The 20,215-nt window shown below is 47.7% G+C and overlaps 1 protein-coding gene across 1 annotated transcript; it reads right to left on the minus strand.

The window, feature by feature from the left end:
• Window positions 1–201: 201 nt before the first annotated feature.
• On the minus strand, window positions 202–13,906 carry LOC125759152 (cytosolic endo-beta-N-acetylglucosaminidase-like). The gene is made up of 9 exons (XM_049417505.1): window positions 13,662–13,906; window positions 12,132–12,280; window positions 10,611–10,756; window positions 9,074–9,391; window positions 8,142–8,245; window positions 7,124–7,232; window positions 4,663–4,853; window positions 3,572–3,823; window positions 202–469 (listed from the first exon to the last, which is right to left on the minus strand). Exons 1-9 carry the CDS (start codon window positions 13,904–13,906, stop codon window positions 202–204), a joined length of 1,782 nt encoding a protein of 593 aa, XP_049273462.1.
• Between the last annotated feature and the right edge of the window lie 6,309 nt (window positions 13,907–20,215).

The raw sequence follows: 20,215 nt of genomic DNA on the forward strand, positions 1-20,215 counted from the left end.
TAGTTCAAAAAACTATTACAAATCATTCAACTGATCGCAGCACAACCGATATGTGCTGCGATCATATGTGATGTTGGCAAATCTTGCCACACATTTACCCGTGTTGCAACGCGCAGGCAAATGTGCGGAAGGACAGTATAAAGGTTCACTGATCTTGCACCAATTCGACGAAAACTTACGTTACCCCGAAGACACGTTTTATTACTCGGCCATTACGGCGTCAAGACCGTACTGCTCGTCTCGCAGCCGCTTCCTTTCCGGTTCGTCATCACTGCTGCTGTCCTCACTGACAGAGGCTTCCCCGGAGGCTCTTTCATCGGGAACGGCTTGCCTGACGTCACCTGGCCGTCGGACGTCAAGTTGGCCCAAGAGCCAAACGTTTGCCTCCCCCTCGATGCAGAAGAAGTGCAGTCCGATCTCATCGAGAATGGCGCCGTCTGTGCCCCTCAGGTCATCCAGTTCGTATTTCCTGGAAGGATGCAGGACCACGTTCAGACAGTCATCGAGAGTTTCAATACCCAAATGCAACAAAACTACTGCGTACAAAGACTGTTTTTACAACGACGCTTTCTTAATCTACCCAGCGCCGTTGCCGTCGTCGTATTGGCAGTAGTAGTGGTAGCAATAGTAGCAGTAGCAGCAGCAGCAGTGTTAGTAGTACTAATAGTAAAAAAAAATCCACAGCATATCCACGGGGTGAATGATGATGAGTGGGGCGAAGCTCCGGAGGGAATCATCGGTAAACCGTGAATACTTCGAGTAGTTCGCCCAGTATATGATCAAGCAAACACGTAAGAAACACCGTGTATATAATAAACATGAAACTTTTATTGTACTGTTGGTTTACGTGGTCCCTTCATTACAACGGTCCCCCTAGCGTACGTCGCCGCACTAAATCGAACGATTGCCTTCCACCAATGACATGCGCCATATGTGAATCTTCCGTGAATTCTGCCCAGTACATCATCAACGACGTGCGATCGGGCGCGTTTATACTAAAGGGTCGATGAGAGTCATGGCGACTTGCAGCTCACTTTAATTTTACATGTACGCTGTGAATTTTTGTTGTTTAATCACGCACAGGAGAAATCTCACACAGGCACTACCTTGGAGGTCAAGATCCAGTGCCTACATATACGGGGTGGTCAGTGAAGGGTCGTGGAGCGCGAGCAGACGGTTTTTTCAATCAAGAAACTCGCTATAGCAGACGCTGCTTGCGTCGGCGTCGCGAGGCGAGAGAGGGGGGACTAGAGCACGCATCTGCAACGCAGCGAGCGACTCAGCGCCATTTAGGGATCTTTCTGAGAACTAGAGGTGGCTATGACAGCGCCATCTAGTGAATACTCCCAGAACTAGAGGTGGCTACCTACTACTACTACAACATACTACAAAGGAGGGACAGACCCACACCCTAAGGAGCTTCGCCCTTAAAACGGCATTCGCCGGAGCTAGTTTGTTCATAGGTAACACTGGTTTGAGCAGCGGAACTTGAAACGAGGGACAAAAAGAGCGACGTCCTTGTCAGTCTTCTTTTTGTCCCTCGTTTTATGTTCCGCCGCTCAAACCAGTGTTAGCAATAGTAGTAGCAGCGGTATGTGTCACGCAGGTCACGTGACCACAGGGGGAGTGTATAAATAAATAAATAAAACAACATGATGACAATGATTACATTTTTCCACCGAAAGTCATCATCATCATTATTATTACAGCTTCGCTGTTCGACGGTTCTCACGGCATAGAACTGGGTGAATTTTTAAAAAAATATTCTACCTACATTGCCATAGGCGTACGCAGGGTCGCCCATTAGGGGTGGGGGGGGGGGCAAAGCTTTATCGCAGCGCACCGCCTTCCCACCACCGCGTTGGGCGAGTCCAAGAGACAACGCGCTGCGTAATGGACGAAAAAATTAAAATGAGGCGATAACGTGTTTCTCGCTGTGGCCTGCCTTCCTGGCTTTCCGGGAGTACAGATAAGAGGCAGACAGTTCCTGGACTGCAACATCAGGGTCCCTCGGCCGACATTATTTCGAAAACCTGCATGGCCATAGCCTTGTAACAGTATGGAGCAGACTCGGCGCCCTCCTTTAGGTGATTAGGGGGAGCGCCCCCCCCCCCTAAGCCCGCCCCTATCGTGCGCACGCCTGTGTACAAGGCGCAGCCACTCAAGGGCTCCACTGACTAATTTAGCAGACAGGGTCGTCACGAGAGAGAATTAAGATCAAAACCGGTACAACGAACGACATGATGTCGCAGATTTCAATATATCCTTTCACTGCTTGTCATGTTGGCCCAATGAAAGTGCCTAAAATGTTCTGTCACAAATCATTGCCGACATCGCGCACGTCATACCCCATTACGGAGGGTGAGTGGAAGTAGCTCATGACGACGTGCCAAATCGTGCGCATGGAAGCATTCGGTGAAAGGCAAAGCAGCGAAGGAGCTTCGCTATATGCAGATTCCAAAAGGACACGTTGGATCTGGTGCCAGTGCACCGGATACAACGCACCAGATTTTCAATAGACCAGTCGCAAATTGATCCATTTCTATTTCCTTCCGTCGAACGAAACTCCAATTACTACTATGAAGACTCATTTCACGTTCACGTTGTAACCGATTCGTATTTATGAGGGGTGAACCATTCATTTATTTTCTGGGGTATTCGGCAACGTCGTTCGAGTCGTTTTGGAGACGTTTTACGTCCGCAAAATGAAAACAAAAATATGAACTGAATATAACGAGCACACACCTTGTGCGCCACCTTCCTACCGCACCAGTGATTCGCTTCAAGTCGGCCAGCCGCCATCGCACACCACTACGTTTTCTGCTTCATTATTCCTTATAGCACGTCACCCTTTTAGGACCTACAACCCTAAGACATCGTCACGATTGCGTCATCATCTAGTTTCCGAAAATGCATCGCTGATCATATTCAGTCTTAAAGCGACACTAAAGAGAAAAACTATTTTTCTCGTATTAGTAACCTACTCTTTGCCCATACCAGAAACGCCACGCTTGCTGCAAGAAGACGCTTGGTAAACGAGAAAACGTCCAAAATAAAAATGCGAGTGGCGATGCCACTTTGAAGTTCACGCACCAGTCGCCAGTGATGTCTACTGAGGTCTGCGTTCTTAATCCGTAAAAATAAAGAGAATTGTCTTCTGAGGGCGCCAGAGGCTTAACGTACAAGTTCAGAAAATTTCTTTTAGCCAATGTCCACAATACGAAAACCCGTAACGACACCATTGGAGATTTCGGTGGAAAATGTAAAAGTGAAACTTAACGTTGATTTTTTCAACTATTGATAGGCATATAGTGGTGAAATTAACGGCACTAGTGTTTTCAGACTATAGTTTATCAGTCCAAACTGATTTATTGTTTCTCTGTAGTGTCCCTTTAAATGAATCTTCGCTGACAACGACACGGACGGGTAGAAGACACCAACAATGCCAGGCTTCAACACCACCAGTTGATGTCTGGCGTTGCTAGGTGTCCTACTCGGCCGTGACCTTGTTCGCCAGTGTCGTATTACATAGACATAACCAAAAGCAATCAGCCCAGCTGCCTACGCTTACCTTGTGACCCAGCGGGTTCCCTTGTCCTCCGTATCATCCTCAGGCGCGGTGACAATCTCTCTAGTGACCACGTAGTTGTCGCCTTCCGGTAGACCGGGCGTCATGGCCAGGTAGATCTCCTCGGTCTCCCCGGCTGCGCTTCTGGCCTTCAAGACGATGGCAATGTCTTGGCTAACCGAGCTTGTAAAGCTGATGTTCTTGAAGGTGTAGCTGACGACGAGAGGCCCCAGCGGAAAGTCGCAACCGAACAACCTGTCAAGAGGGTTACAAGTGCCAACTCAAGGGGGGAGTGAGAGTGCTGATCAGAGTCGATAGATTTTCATTTTATGAAAACAATCCTGTAGTTGGATACAACTTTAGCAATCTGCGGCATTTTTCTCCCCAAAGGCGCATGCGCACAAGCCGGCACCAATGGGCGCGCACCACTAACCAACGCCAGAGCTTGCAACTCCTTCGAAAACGGCTCGTCATCAGCGGCAGCAACATGGTTGCCTTACATTTTAGCCCTGTAGCTCACGCCATATGTGGCGCGTAATGAGTCGGCAGATTTGAAGCTGCCCAAGAGACACAAAGGGCAGCGCTGGGATTCATAATCGGCGGCCCGTTCATAGCTTGTTCTATGGTCCGGTTCATGCGAGCGCTTCAAATTGCCTACTACTCACAGGCTACACCACCATTTATTATCTTCAGCAGCATGGCCATAGCTTCGCTCAAGCTGCAAAACTGCGAACGTTATTCATAAGGGTGCGGTAGCGAACGCTATCTTGAAAGACATCAGTAGACGGCTCGTATACCCTTGTACGTGCTGTTCTCCCACCGCTTACTTCGCGTTGAGACGACAGACGGCACGAAAACCGCTTTGCTTCCTGGAGCGACCGTATTAACTTACACCAGCGATTTGTAGAGCTACGAGAGACCGGATCCAAAACAGTTCACTTCCAGCCTTGAGTCGTATAACTTTCCAATTCGTTGCTGTCGCATTCATTGATTCGCCCTTGTGGCAAAACTGTGACATTTTTATTGATTGCGTCCTCTTCCACTGCCAATTGGCGCTGTAAGAAAACCATGATTGCATACACAAGGAACACTACCTCACGTAAGGTTTGACGTCCGATTGGTTTGGGTTGGGTTTGAACAGTATGCGGAGGCAGCCGCCACCGTTGTACGCGTCTTCCGCGTGCAGCTTCACCGAACAGCACGTGCTGCAGAGCGTGTTGCCTTGGTCTCGGGGTTGCAGCTGCTGCTTGTGCAGGTTGAACCACATATGGCCAAGCTTGCGCAGCTGCAAGGCGTACGGAGCGAAATTCAAGTAACGTATATGAACTGTCGCCACGTAAGGAACGAAAATCGAGCGGCAAGTCTCGGTTGAGGCAACTGAGACCGATAATTTGTGCTTTCATAGCATTACTAACGTTAAATATCGTGATAACAGGTCCGTTCGTAAGTGAAAGTGGAGGTCACTGTTTCGCTTTCTGAATTTCGCATCGAAACCAGAGAACCTGGATGACACTGACGTCACAGATTTAAGTCGTTCTTTCTCATGGTCTGACCACAGCTGCTTAGAAATTTCCTGAAGCTTGTCATGTCAAATTCAGTGTAACTCATGCCAGTGTAACTGCAAATTCATGCCAGTGTAACTCGTTTCGCCCGATTAAGAATTAAGAATTATGCAGGCATTAGCAGATGCCGTCAAATCCTTAGGCGTCACGGAGAGCAGGTGTGGAAATTTGATGGCGTCGTCGCCGCCTGCATTTTCTTTAGCACGCTTTCTGGCTGTCGAGCACCATCACGGAACACGGATGGTGCAATCGGTATTGAAAAGGAATAATTTCATCAACTTCCTTTTCTCTTTGGCATCCCTCTTACTGGCCGCGCAGTAGGAGAGAAAGCAATTTTTGGGGGGTGGGTGCGCGGAATGTCCGTCCCCTATACCCTACATACGTGTGTGTGTGTGTGTTCGTGTGTGCGTGTGTGTGTGTGTGTGTGTGTGTGTGTGTGTGTGTGTGTGTGTGTGTGTGTGTGTGTGTGTGTGTGTGTGTGTGTGTGTGTGTTCGAGCATCTATACACATACAAAGTGAGAAATTTCGGGAAGGGATGGGGTGTGGTTAAATACCTCATATCCACTCTATGTCAATGCATATTATAGCTGCAGTACGAGTCCAACGCTATCTACGAGTAAACAGAACAAGGCATAAGTTCGGGGTGACACGAAGCTTGAAGAGATGAAAGCTCCTTCACTATGGCTGTCGCTGGAGTAGATGTTTCAACACGAGGACTTGTCTTTGTCAAGGCAGCCATTGAATAAGCAAGTCCACTTGGCGAAACGTTGATTCCAGTGGCGTCCTCTGATCAAGGATTTTTCATCTACATTGAATTCTATCACTCAAACCACTGCAATCAAATCACTGATGGAGACTGGTAGTTCTTCAAGCAGCTAAACATTCCTCGAATTGCCCAGTAGCCTAGCATAGCATAGCATAGCATAGCATAGCATAGCATAGCATAGCGTAGCATAGCATAGCACAGCACAGCATAGCATAGCATAGCATAGCATAGCATAGCATAGCATAGCATAGCATAGCATAGCATAACAATGCACAGTATAATATAGCAAGGGGTGGGAAGGAGGACGGAAACCAGGAGGGGAACGTCACCTGCTCAGCTGTTTCCTCAGTCTTCGCACCACTAGTGCGTAGATGCCCCCATCTTTGTTTTCTTCAGACGCCCAAGGCGGCGAGGAAGTTAACCACCCACTCAAATTAAAGGGGCCCTGCGACACTTTTTAAGCGTGTAGTTTTCACCGCTTCTTCTCGAACTGTGGAATGTACCGATATCGTCTCCGTGAGTGGCAACACCAAAAACAAAGCCGTTATGACTTTATTTCAACGGAGAAACCACATTGTTTTTGTAATAGAGCGCCACGCAGCGACTATTTTTGTTATGGGAAGTGACGCTTCATCACGTGGAAGTGACGTCATTGTCCGTGCGTTTTGATTGGTTCGACGCGACCAGTCCCACGTGATATTCATACGGTTTTAGCTAGGCCATATGAATGAGTGCTAAAAACAATAAAACTTTCTTTGAAACTCCCCCAGATAGAAGTCAATTTCTATTTCTAAATGAGGTTTTTTCAGAAGAACGAACACGACACTAGGAGCGCTGTGCAACTAGGGCTACACTTCCGCTATGTCTCTATAAGACGCGCGCGGTGATTGGACACGGACACTGACGTCAGCGGGAGAGCGAAATGCGCGAGGGAACGTTTCTCGTCGTCGTCTGCTCGAGTTTTGAACTTTGAAGACTAATAACTTCACTTTTCGTGCACCGATTTGCATCATTTTTTTTGCATTCGTCTCGGCTTTCATTACTACGCGCACTCCAATCTCCCCAAAAAAAGGCACTTGCAAAGGTGTCGCAGGGCCCCTTTAAGGACAACAGGCGCTATGTATTTGACAAGAGGAATGCTCAGCGGAGTGTCCAGGAACGTGGGAACGTATAACAAATATACCGAGACTGCTCACGTTACACTAGCGTAAAGGTAAAACAACTTACCTTTCCATCTTCAAACACCCTGGTACCGAAGCCTTGACAAAAACTCGTTGACAGCGGAGGCTTAGTCAGACGCCAATCGGAGCAGCAGTTGTCCGGAAAGCTCCAAAGCCTGCGCATCCGACGACGCTTCCAAACGTGTAGTACGTCCAAGCCATGCATGAAATATGACGCCTTTACATGGATACGACAAGTGAAGCTTCCTAATACTTTCTTACTACGCTTGCCATTGTATCTGAAATTGCTGTACTCTCGTGCTTTTAACGAATTAAGACGGCATCGTGTCACTAGAGTAATTGCTGTAAGTGTTTCACAATGCTGATATTACATTAAATTATTAGCGAACCAAAGTGAAGATAAGACACCTCAAACAATATTAGGCATATCGTATGTCTCCTTCTGTTCATTGATGAAATGCATGCTCAATGTGTAGCCTCAGCTTCTAAAACTGCGAGTCAGAATATACGTATTCCATGGCCAAATCATTTGTGACAATACCCTTCGCTACCAATGGCATTAAGTTTCGATGACATCATAGGTATACCTGTGAGAGTCCGTGCGAATGACAGTCAACTAAGCGCTGATATGCTAATGCCATTTCTCATGCGTATGTAATAATTGTGGGGCTTCACATCCCAAAACCATGATATGATTATGAGGGCACGCTGTAGTGGAGGGCTCCAGAAGGTTGAACCATCTGGTGATCAAATGCGGCCACCACGCCGGGGATTCGATACCGCGGCCTTCGGGTCAACAGTCAAGCACCGTAACTACTAGACCACCGTGCTGGTGGGTTGCCTACGTGGCAAGTATTGCAAATAGGCTTAAAGACAATGCATTTTGCTCTTTGACTATGAAATATCTCGCCCATAATAGCCATTAACTCTGGCTCCTGCACACGGTTTAGAACCATAACCGAAACTCCAGGGACCTAACAGACCGAGGGATCTATATTGTACCGTATCCACTCTTGAGTGCGGCGCTGCAGGTTATAGATGAACTTTCCACCTCCCCTACTCACCGGTACTGGTTTTTAGCAAAGTTCCTCTTCCCTTGCGTCTCGTAGACCCAGCCGGCTGCAAAGACGGCTGCCGACAAGCCACACCTCCGAACGAGCTGAACGGCCTGAAGTAAAAGTAAGAAAAAATTGCTTTGTACGGCGCGCACGATGTCCTCGGCAATACGCCAGGCTAACTAAGTGGTTACACGAGAATACAGGAGGGTATAGTACTTAGGTCCACAACTACCACTTCAAGGGAGATAGCCTTTGGTCAAATAAGCATATGCTTCATCGAATGGAACTATAGGAACTAAACCTAGAATCAATGGCGGCTTAAGTACTGTATCTTCAGCCACACCCCTTTGCAACTTCCTCCCACGTGCACTACACTTCTGCATATTCAAATCGAACCCCTGTAAAGTGCTTTGTGTCGTTAAAAATACTATTCAGGTTAGCTAAACAAGGCAGGAGTTGCGGCTCAGGTTAGCTAGTGACTCCTACTATACGGTTTGCCTAGCTGCATTGTATTTACAATTGTTACTCTACTCGCACTGGAGGCGCCCCCTATAGCGTGTTGACGCTTGGGTTTCCCTCTGCACGTTTGAATAACCCCCTTCTGCAAGGATTCGTAGAATAAACTAAAATTGGCGCATCTGAAAACGATGCATGTGCCCGCATCTGATTTAAAATGCCTGATCGACCTTCTTTCGGGACCAGCTGTCTACAAATGAGGGAAAAAAGAGAGGCAACCAATCATGTGGCACGTTCAGACGTTTTGTAGTTCAGGAAAACCTCTAAAATCGCTTTAGGACATGGTTTGCCTTAAAACGTAATAAATTTTATTCGACAACCGCACTGAAGTAGTTTACATTATGGCACGTATTTTTGAAACAACACCTAAGAAATGTCTTGTGTAATAAGCGGGCGTACATCTTCACTAAATTTCTGCGCACCTTGTACATTTCGTAGCCGCCGCGGTACGAAGTGTTGCGCGCGTACACGTCGATCCCTACGTAGACGTCTGCCTTGCGGTCGCCTGCGAGTTGTGCCGAGCTCGTCAACATCTCTTCGGTCCATCGGAAGTTCAGGAAGATGCCGTCGCACAGATCGAGGAAGCAGGCGTTCTTCTCGTTCAGTTCGTTCTGCGGCTTGGTCTTTCCGTTGACGTCCAAGGCGTCGTACCAGATGACCAGCGAGCCCGGTACGGCTTTGTGCGTTTCGGTCGTGACGGCGCTCAGCAAGTTCTTCACGAACGGGACGCAGCTACGGTCCTGAAAAAAAAAAAATTGGGGAGGGGTGAAGCATGTAGGGAAGGGTGTTCCAGCTCCACTAACGGGAAACCTGTGGAGGGGCGCAGCATGCACTGTGTGCTGGTGTTTCCCACAGCAAAATCACTGCTAATGGGCAGTGAGAGACAGAAGAAATATTAGACACGGAGACCAGAGACGTCCACGCTACGAATCTTCATTGTTCAACTACACACAAGAAAATCTCCCAGCGGCACTACATTGCAGGTCAAGATCTAGTGCCCATATATACAGGGACGCCGGTGAACGGTTGTGCAGCACGAGCAGTCGGTCTTTTCAAGAAACCCGCTAGCAGAAGCTGCCTGCGTCGGCGTTGTCTCTCGCGGACGAGGGCACGTTCTCGTTGCTCGGGAGCTGGTAGTTCAGCGTTCATCGCAGAAAGAGCGTTTCCATTGTCAACGCGCGCCATTCGCTCTCTCTGGCCACGCGGCGAGCGCTGAGGCGGTGGCGCCCTCTCTCGCGCTCAAGCAAATGGACAGGACACGACAATGCAAGCAAGCAGATGGGTCACGACGATGCACGCGGCGACAGCAGACGACGATGCACCGCCGACAAGCCGAGACCCTAAGGTGATTCGCCCCTAATATTTGACGACGCTGCCTTAGCGACACGCAGCGACTGCATGGTGCTGTGTTCGACTCCCATGTATGGATACTTGCACACACTATCATGTGAGCGCGTGACGTTGTAATATCGGGTGACCGCTTTAGCTTCTCAAACCTCTCAGCTATAGATGTGTTTCTTATGCAGGATGTCTCATTAGTCGTTTAACAAGCGTTGAATAGCGAATTGAACAGCGTCCTATTCGATTTAGTCTTTGAATAGTCTGTTAGTATTCCCTCGACAGGAGTAACTTGGAGTTTTGTCAAGACATCTTGTTTCCTTTCAAATGCTGTTTCGATTTTCCACCTGTGCAGTTCACACACTGTGATCTAACGTACATCGTTTTTGTTAGAATATCAATCTTTCAAAGCAGCGCTAGCTGTGTGAAAGCCCACAAGGACCTGTTACACTAGATGAATCTCCTATGCCATATATAAGAAACTAAGTACAATCGCCACTTTTCTCCTGATGCTGCAAAGTCATCTAAAATATTTTCCTTGTGCGCATTTTAAGATGCCACCTCACGTAATGTGTGATAAAACATGAAGCTTCTGTAATTAAAATACCAAAACACTCTCACCATTTTGCACCCAATGCTGATTAGCCATCCGTCAAACCTGCCGGTTCTTGCAACGTTCGCCAGTTGTGTTGCAACCTGTGACGTCAGACCGGAGCCTCGGGCGATGTTGATGGTCTTGATGTCATCCTTCCCGAGGATGAATGTTCCTGGAATGCCGGGATGAGTCAATAATTGTTACAGTAGAAGGAACAACTTTCAGGCAAGGTAGGTTGCTGCGCACCTTCAAAAATGCAAGTATTATACTCGTAAAAGTTTATTAGGAAAAATCACAACATTCGTCTGGCTTCATTCTATTATTTCCGACTCCAGTGACAGCGCAGACCACATTTTTAAAAATATAAACTTTGAATGAACGCAAATATATATCAGAGTTATTTTTAAAAATGCCTCTCAGACAAGATTAGCTTTGGTGAAGTGTACTACTAGAACTGGCACACAAGCCTGTTCTAGTTATAATTGTGACCACTAGTACATGTTTGGCTGACTGATGGTGAATTCTATTGGCAGATTCGGAGCAAGTCTGTTCCATTGGCGGGTTGAGAGTGCTCCCTGTATGTTTCATTGGCAGATCCGGAGCAGCTCCGCCGCCAGACTCACTCCACGGAGCAGCTCTCTCTACTCCGCGAAAAGCGGCGGATTCGACCGGAAGTCGGAAGCTCCCCGCGCGTGCGCAGAGCGTAGCCTACCGCGTGCGCGATGAAATGCGCTGTCCGACAGTCCGACAGCGCCCGTTATCTCCGCTCGCGCCCGTGAAGGCGAAAACGGCGCGAAACGCGAGGAATGCTGGGCGCTTGCGAACCAGATGTACGCTAGCGCCCCCTACCATTTGCTGTGGCGAGGGCGCTTGTGTTCTATTGGCAGATTTCCTTGGGTTGCTTCCGCCGGAATAGAGTGCTCCAGCGCAGAGCTCGTCGGCCCTAGAGTGTAGATTTGTGAAAATAAAAGGCACACATATACGCGCACATGGTCGTTTTCGTAGGGCAAGCGCGTACTGCAGATATGCATATCAGTATGTTGAATTGGTTGAATAGCTTGTTTTAAGGAGGAAGCCTTAGATGGCTCGTGAAATGAGAAAAGTGGCATGAACGGTGGAAAAAGTAGCATGATCAGAAATTACGGCTTCATGACGTCATGATGATGTCACTGCGACGTCACATAAGATAAGATCGCATGATGACGACATCGTGCGGAATCGTCACATATTCAAAGGTGAGCCGATCCCGGAGGCAATGCAAAACCGGATGAGGCGGAGACAAGTTAAGCCTACGATCCTGGAGGCAGTACAGGTGGATTTCGCCTTCGGGTCGTCTTGGGGCATAAGGTACCCTGCGAGTTTTTGGTCCACACAGTATATAGTCTCCTTGTCAAAACTTTCTCCTCAGAGATATGCATCATCGGTACGACAAGCTCTCGTCACTTGAAGCTCGTGCCACAACTTGTTTGGATTTTCACAACGACGAAGATTCCAGGTACCTAGCCAACTAAAAGATTAGCTGTTGTTGGAAGCTCAACACCTCTCACCGAGAACCTTGACGCCGTGCCTGTGTGCGGCAGAGATCCAACCAGGAGGCGGGATCGTGACCATTTGGTGAGAGTAGTAGATGAACGTGTCGATGATCTGCCAGTGGTGGAACCGGTACGCGCTTGCGTCGTCGCTGCCATAGACGAACCTGTAAGGACAATAGTACGGTGTAAGTGATTGACGCACGAATGTTCGCGTAAAATATTATCTCTGTTACGAGCGAAGGGTGGGGAACGCGAGAAATCATCGAGGTGGAGAAGATTTGTTGATTGGGACCCGATTACGTCAGTACTCCCTCCTTCTGGCTTTGTGAAAGGAAATAATATTCCTGTGGCTATAAAATGTTCGCGCATAACAAGGGTGTGCTTCCTGAATAGTTTTTCTTCGATTTTTTTCACAGTTCGGGAGCATATATCTGTACGCCCTCCGAAATAAACGGTGTTGAAAGTTCGCCCTCGTCTTCATCCCTCCTCTTGTCCTGCGTCTAAAGTTTGTGCTACGCCTACTACCATTTATTACCTGAATGTCCAAATTCGCACTCTAGCCATCGTATGTTTTGCACGTGGCGTTAACACGCAGCGACCCACCGTACTGGTGCTCCAACATGATTGCCATAGGCGAGCGCACAGGGGAGAGAGGGAGCACTCTCAACCCCCCCCCTGATGGGGGCGCCAAGTCTGTCCCATACCTTAATTCATTCGGACCTGTCGGTTTCGGACCTGTCTGGTTTGTGACTATAGTGGCGGCCGAGGAGCTCTGATGCTGCATTCCAATAAGAGCTGTTTAATTCACATTTACACCGCCGGAAAGCCGGGGACCAAAAGAAGGTCGTTGTGAGAAGCACGTAACCCCCCCCCTCCTAATTGGGAATCCTGCGCACGCCTATTATTGTGGCTGTAATGTGTATGTCACTGCAACGGAATTTGTCAGTGTGTCTTAGGGTGTGTTCCAATACTCACAGTAGACAGGTTAATAATTGGACCGCCAAGTGGACAGCGGACCTCTCGAGTCCCATTCCGGTTCCCTCATAGCTGGCAAGATAGACAACTTCGAGAAGTCGGCATCGGATACAAATACAATGCAGGCTACTTTGCTGTCCAAACGAGATGGCGGCTCAGCGAAATGCTCGGATCTCGCCGGTGTGGTCTTCTGCACAGAAGCAGACGCTTTTCCACGCGCTCGACGTAAGCTACGATCAATTTCTTATAGATCTGAACACGAAAGAAGTTAAATAAATAAGAATTATGTTTCTTTTTGTTAGCTTTCTTTCATCGACGCGAGGTGGCGTCGGGTGGCACAAATTTCATCCAGACGCGTTTGAATCACTCGGTCGACTCGGGCTCGATGCTGTCTTCTAGGCTGTCAGCGTAGGCTGTCTACGATGTTGTACAGAACTATAACACAGCCATGTATATCAAGGAACGCTACTTGCGTGCGTGCGACAACTTACGGCAGAACCACCACGCGCTCCCGCGAGACGCACTCGGAGCGCTGCTGGCGCGCCCTCATCTTAGTTCACGTATGCTCACCTGTCCTCCTTGTAGTTGCCGTCCATGTCGTGGCAGAAAATGGTCCTCGGATTGCCAGGCTTACCGCGCTCGATGGCCTCCGACAGCGGCTCCACGACGCACAGCAGGGGTTCCTCCTTGTACTTGAGGAGTTCGTCGAGCGTCCTGAGCGGCGCGACCTCGCGATCGGGCACCCATTTGACCTCCCTGACCGGGGCAGGACCGCGCTTCTTCCGAGACATTGGAACGCCCATGAGAATGCCCATCTCGAAAGCAGGCAAACGATAGAATGAATGGCCGCGCACCACCCCCTGTGTGCTTTCGCTTCTGGCGCGCGCCCACGAGCTAGGACGATGATGATGATGATGCTCGTGTGATGATTGGCACCCACTCACTCAGGGGGCTCGGACAAATGCAGGCGGATCAAATGACCTATTCCAATTCCCACAATTGGTTACGGCGTCAATTAGAAAGAAGAGTTATTCTTAATGAATCATAATTTCAAACTAAATAAGCCATTTCGCTAACTCTTTCTGCACCTAAAGAGGCAGTGCAAAGCCACGTTAGGTTCAGAAAGGGGACGGGGGGGGTTCAGTACATTGACATAGAAGAAAAAGACTGTGATGATGATGTCGACCTCTTACTGATGGCGCTTACCTACAAAGGGGGATGGGCCAAGAACCGGGCGGCAGGATCTTTGAGGTAAATACTTATGAAGCTAAAGACAAACGATGTAACTTTAGACTAAACGGGGAAAGAAAAAACAAACATAGCTAATACTTGAAAATTCTGCAAAGCACACAGTCAGACTATCAGGTCTGATGTTTGACGGATGTAATAACGGGTTGCAATTAGTAATGAAATTAAGCCAATATAAGCTAGCATGGTAATCTTTTTTGTTTCCTGTATGTAATCAAACACTGCAGAGTGGATTTCCCTGTGGCTATAACCTAATGTAATGCCACCAAATGATAAAATTTGCGGAACATTAATTTGTAATCCTAACTTTTGAAGGGGAGCGACGAGGCATCTTTTTCTCTGATTAGAATACCGGTGACAGAATAAAAAGAAATGCTCTATTGTCTCTATTTCACCGCAAAACTGACATAACGGAGACGCGCTGGGGCCAGCTTTGTGTAAGTAATAATTCAACTTCGGAATTCTGCAGCGTAGTCTGGTGAAAGTAACTTCTACTTGCCGTGATACACATCACTGCTTATTCCAGCAAAATCTTAGATGTGCGAAGTCACTGAATTGATCCAATGAAAATTTGCCTACTTCATTACGCAGACACGCATTTCGAAATCTTATTGCTGTCGCGTAAGCAGTATCGGGTATAATCGGTGTAATGGGTCCCCTTAAAGATATTGTGGCTAATGAGCCTGCCATCTCATTTAAATAAATTCCTACTGCCGCACGATTCGCGGCCGATCCCCCGTGGTGGGTTGTGCCATTCCTCTAGGAACAACCAACCAACCAACTTAGGCAAATGCTTGCTTGCTTGCTTGCTTGCTTGCTTGCTGCTTGCTTGCTTGTTCCCTTTTGTTGGCTCGTACCCACTACGGGAGATCGGCCATGAAACCGGCGGTTAATTTGTTTTAAATAAAGAATGAGTAATAAATCAATTGCCGAAAGAATAAACGAAAATTTAAGAATGACTTGTCGATATGGAATAAGGAGAAGAATAATACAACAATATGAGAAACAATGAACGAATGAAAGGAAGTCTGGAGTAACAAATTTTGTTCAGGAATAAGTTAACAAGGAATTCTTCGTGTCTCACCGAGAAATTCGCATAGGGCTGAGCAGACGTTCCTGTTGCTGAAGCCAAGAGAAGCCGCCCCAAGGGAAAGAATATTTCCCTAATGAATAATGAATCGACGGCAGGTAAGCAAAAAATGATCAATATTTTCAGATTCCTGACAAAAATAGCACATTTAAGATGGCACCAGACCATGAAGGACCCTGTGAGTTTTTTTTTTTTGATACACGATAACTGGTGCACAAATGACTACTTCAATTCATGCACAACACAGACCTTGCAGCCCGTATATTACACACCGGCATTGCCATTAGGTTTTGTAAAATTTTGGTGTTAAAAATTGGGGGACCCTGATGCTTCGCCATTAAGAGTTTCCAGTTTCGTTTAGCTTCGTAGGTTTTTACCTTAAACGTCCTGCCGCCCGGTTCTTGGCCCATCCCCCTTTGTGGGCGAGCGCCATCATGAAGAGAACATCATCATCAGTGCAAACGCGCATCACGGCCAACGGTACCAGGCATCACTACTGGCGCGTGCACATCTTCGTTGAGTCGAACGGTCAAGCATGTCGGTGATCGAGCCGTTGAAATCGCTGAAGGAGCTCCTCTCCTTCGACCGACCGCTGCTCTGTGTCGTGGAGCCTCTGAGAGATATACAGCGGGGCGAGCCGGGGGATCCCAAGAACCTTCTGGTGCATGATACGGCAGCTTACCAGGAAGACAAGTGAGTTGTATATGTATACCCGGAGCAGCTTTGAAAATGCGTCCCGATCAAAAACCATTTGACTTATGAGGTTCCCAGAAGCGCCAGTTACGGGACGGGCTGGGTTATACCACTGAGCGGCAGCATTTTGTTGTACGGTCCGCTAGAACCTCCACGCGGTTCCCCAGACAGTCAATTTCCGGAGCCCTCCCCTATGGCGTCTTTCATAATCGTATCGTGGTTCTGGAACGTTAAGCCCCAACAATTATTATTATTACAACCTAAGAATAAATGAGCTCCGCCCACAACAGTCACACTCCCACCCAGATAGAAATTGCATAGATGTCCCGCCCAATTACATTTGCTCAGTCCCGTGACGTCATGCGCCCTTCGAGCGTGTCAGGTAGTTCATTTTCACATTCGTACGCATGGTCGTGCCGCTTGTTTTCGGTCAAGAACTTCCTGGCAATTTTCAGCGAAGATTCGGACATCATTGTTCAGTCAAACCTAATATTTTAAGTAGGGACGACGAACTCTTAATTCTTAATATGCGTAGTATTTGGATTACCAGACATCGTTTGCTGCAGCGCGCGACAGCTAGTTAATTACAGGCTCCTCATTACCGACGAATGTCAGTTTCGGTTTCAAAAACGACAGGCCTCCGGGTGCAACTAACACCCCCTAGCGGGAGCAGCGCTCGATCACGTCAGCACACAGAACTGTGACGCATTTCCGCGCGGTTCGCGAGCAGCCGCCCAGAAGTAGGCTGCTGGAGCGAACGCGGCAAAAAAAAAAAAAAAAAGGCGGCTATGACGTGATCATAACTTGTTGCAGCGTGGTCATGTGAGGGAAGTAGGGGGGTCACCGAGGGTCACCTTTGAGGGTGTCAATAGCACGAGGGTGTCGATCGCTCAAGCAAACTTCAAAATTCATTTAAAATACCTTCCAAGCTATATTCGCTGTTGATATTTTGCAGATGATATTTTGTGTCAGTACCCCTTCAAGAAAATGTCGAAAACAGAATGGCAAAAACTGGTGTCGTGATTTCAAGTTGCGTACATTACTTTATGATACAGTGATCACCATCAGATGTCGCCACTGTTAATTACCGTTAATACAGTTGGTAGAAGTGTGGGGGTTTCCCACAGAAGTAATACTGAGATCGGAGTAACTGCTGTTGCCGCAAATGTCAATAGAAAAATGAAGGAACCTACCAGATTAAGCTAAAAATTTCTTGATAAGGCAGAAGCTCAGAGAAAGATGGAAGCCTGTAGAGGAGAAAAATTCTTGAACAGGGGAGGTCGCTCCAGTGACAACCGCTGTCCTAGGATTTCTTGCTAGTAAGTTACCAATTAAATCTGCTTTTTTGAAAGGTCTAAAGAACGTCAAGCAAACTCCTTGCTCACACCGAACAACAAGAACATATAGTTGGGAAATACGTGACCATAGTAGGACATAAAAGAAAGTCCCGAGATTTCTTCGTCACTTACTCTGTGTAAAGGATCTAACTGACGTGAGTGTCCCACCCGCTCTCTCCTTATTTTACAGACCCAATCACTCGCACCCATGTTTCTGCCGTATTTGCAGATACATATTTGGGAGCAACAAAGCGGATAGCTACAATTTCCCACTCTGGCAAGCCATAGACACGTTTGTCTACTACACGGACAACATGGTCACCATACCCCCGCCAGGCTGGATCACGGCTGCCCACAAGCACGGAGTGAAGGTCTTCGGTAAGCCCAGCGTGCACAGTGCGGTCCACAGTTAAAGGGAACACTGGAATGTGCATCTTCATTTATCCGGCCCCCTAGCCCCCTGGAAGAGCATTGGTCGTGCACTGCACGAGTCTGCTGAAAGGAGTCAGAGATAAGTAGTCTTATGCAAATCTTATGCTTTTGCAAGGGTGTGAAATTCAGACATTGGCTGCATGCACGTGTTCCCTTAAACAGTGGACCCGGCTGTACATTACCGCATTCGCTGCTTGGTGAGTCCCCCGTGGGACATTCTATGGGCATTATAGTAACTGGGCTGTGTGCGTTGATGACACGTATATACGAGTATGACCTCGTTCATTAAATGATGCAGTGCTACTTCTCAACCCATTAGTGTCCCAGCGTCCGCATATATGGACAAAGCATGTATAGTTCTAATTTCTATATATTTCCTATTTTTATGTAACCGTCCCGCTTCACGTATAACCACCGCCTTGCGCAGCTTGCGCCGGATTGTCTCGGAAAGTTCCGGATTATTTTAGAATCTTCTGATAAGATTGTGCGTGCAATGCGAATAGAGGTTATTCTGGAACTAACGAGACCACCAACGGTAACGCTGGAATCATCGGTGCCACTCTCATAAATGCTGACGTGCCTTGACACTGATCAGACCACCGACGCCCGACGTCTGTGCTTGCCAGCTTTTTCCGCACTTTGAGTGTTGCTTTTTTTTTACTGGGCACAAGTTCTCCCAATGGAGCATTTTATCTTAACCGGCTGCGTTTTGCTGTCTTCACCGTCACAGCCACGTGACGTCTGCAGATGTCAATGTGGAAGTTGTTGTCACCTATTGATAGGCACGATATATGCTTTCCGGCTCCTCAGGTACCTTTACCCTGAAATCCGAAGAAGGCGCAAAAGCCATCAACAAGATCAAGGGCGCCGGCCTAGTCGCCAACGTCGCCTCTCAGCTGGCCCGCGTCGCTGCTCTCCACAGGTTTGACGGCTGGCTCGTCCGCATTGCAACGAAGTATGGTTAGTGCACTATTTACTTGGGCATTACAGGCGTCTAACTCGGTCTTCATGAAGAAATTGACATGCAGAAAAAAATACGTAGTTCTAAATCCTGCAATTTAATGTACCAAAATTTACTACTTACTATTCTTAGCATGGACATTCTTAGTATGGGAGACTGGCCGGCTTACTTCAGCTTGCTACCCTTCACAGCTTTTACTGCAGTCGCAGCAGAGGCCTCGAGTTTGATGCAGACAACCTAGTTAAATTCTGCGAGGGAGCTATGCTACGTGTGTTTTCGCCTGCGAGTTTGAATTAACTTGCGTAGACGGGCGGGGGGGGGGGGGGAGGGGTTGAGAGCGAGGGGAGGGAGGGGGGTTCAAAGCTCCCCCAAAATTTTCAATTTTGCATGTGTATACACGCATACACATAAACTCACCACCCAGCATGAAGGGTGCTTGCCTCGCCCCCCCCACCCCCTTCCCGAAATAATTTGTGGCTACCCACGTGCTTGACTCATTCGATATACAGAATTATTCGCTTTAATCAGGTTTACATCGGTTGTGTAATATACAGTACAGAGTTCTGCAAAAATGATTTGGGGGGAACTCCAGTGCTATTGTCTTTACATGGAAACGATGGACAGTAAACGGAATTTTTGAAACTACGTCCTTATGATGTTACAAGGTCACGAAAATTCAGAATTCGCAGCATAGTATCGCTATATCGATATACAAATGTATATATTCCTTCGTTACCTTGTCCTGCTTAAAGGGATGTGGTTGCTCGGAAGACTGACGAAGCGTACCAGTGACTTAGGAAGGTTTGAATCTATGAATTCATAAGTATTACCCATACTGCGAGGGCTAATTGTATGATCACATATGGAGATTTTCTCTAGCACGTGTTATGTACAAGACATTATGGTACAAACATCCAAACAGTGCTCAAACACACTTCCGGTGTAATTTCTCCCTACCCAGGGTTTAAGCGTTGCGCAGTCACAAGCTTGTGTATTGGAGTCAAGCTAATGCCACCGTTGCGAATACAGATGAACCTGTAACCAACGCATTCGTGCAGTTTCAAAATTGTTCGCGTTCAGTGAAAAGAATAACGACACTAATCCACGAATTAGGAGAGCGCACTCGCACTGACTGCGTTGGTAAAGTTGTGATTGGCTGTGAGCCATCGTCTTTCTCTTCTCAGCTGATGTATTTATACGTGCCCTACAACCGCCCGAAAGCTTTTTGCACCTAACGTGGTTCTGCACTGCCTCCAAAATCGAGATCATTGCAGTACCTCGCCTGGTATTGCACTGCCTCTGGCATCGGCCCACCTTTGATCATGCGATGATTTCATGTGATGACTTCATCATCATCATCATC

Source organism: Rhipicephalus sanguineus, chromosome 7 (genome assembly GCF_013339695.2).
Source record: "Rhipicephalus sanguineus isolate Rsan-2018 chromosome 7, BIME_Rsan_1.4, whole genome shotgun sequence".
In the NCBI taxonomy this organism is placed as follows: Eukaryota; Metazoa; Arthropoda; class Arachnida; order Ixodida; family Ixodidae; genus Rhipicephalus; species Rhipicephalus sanguineus.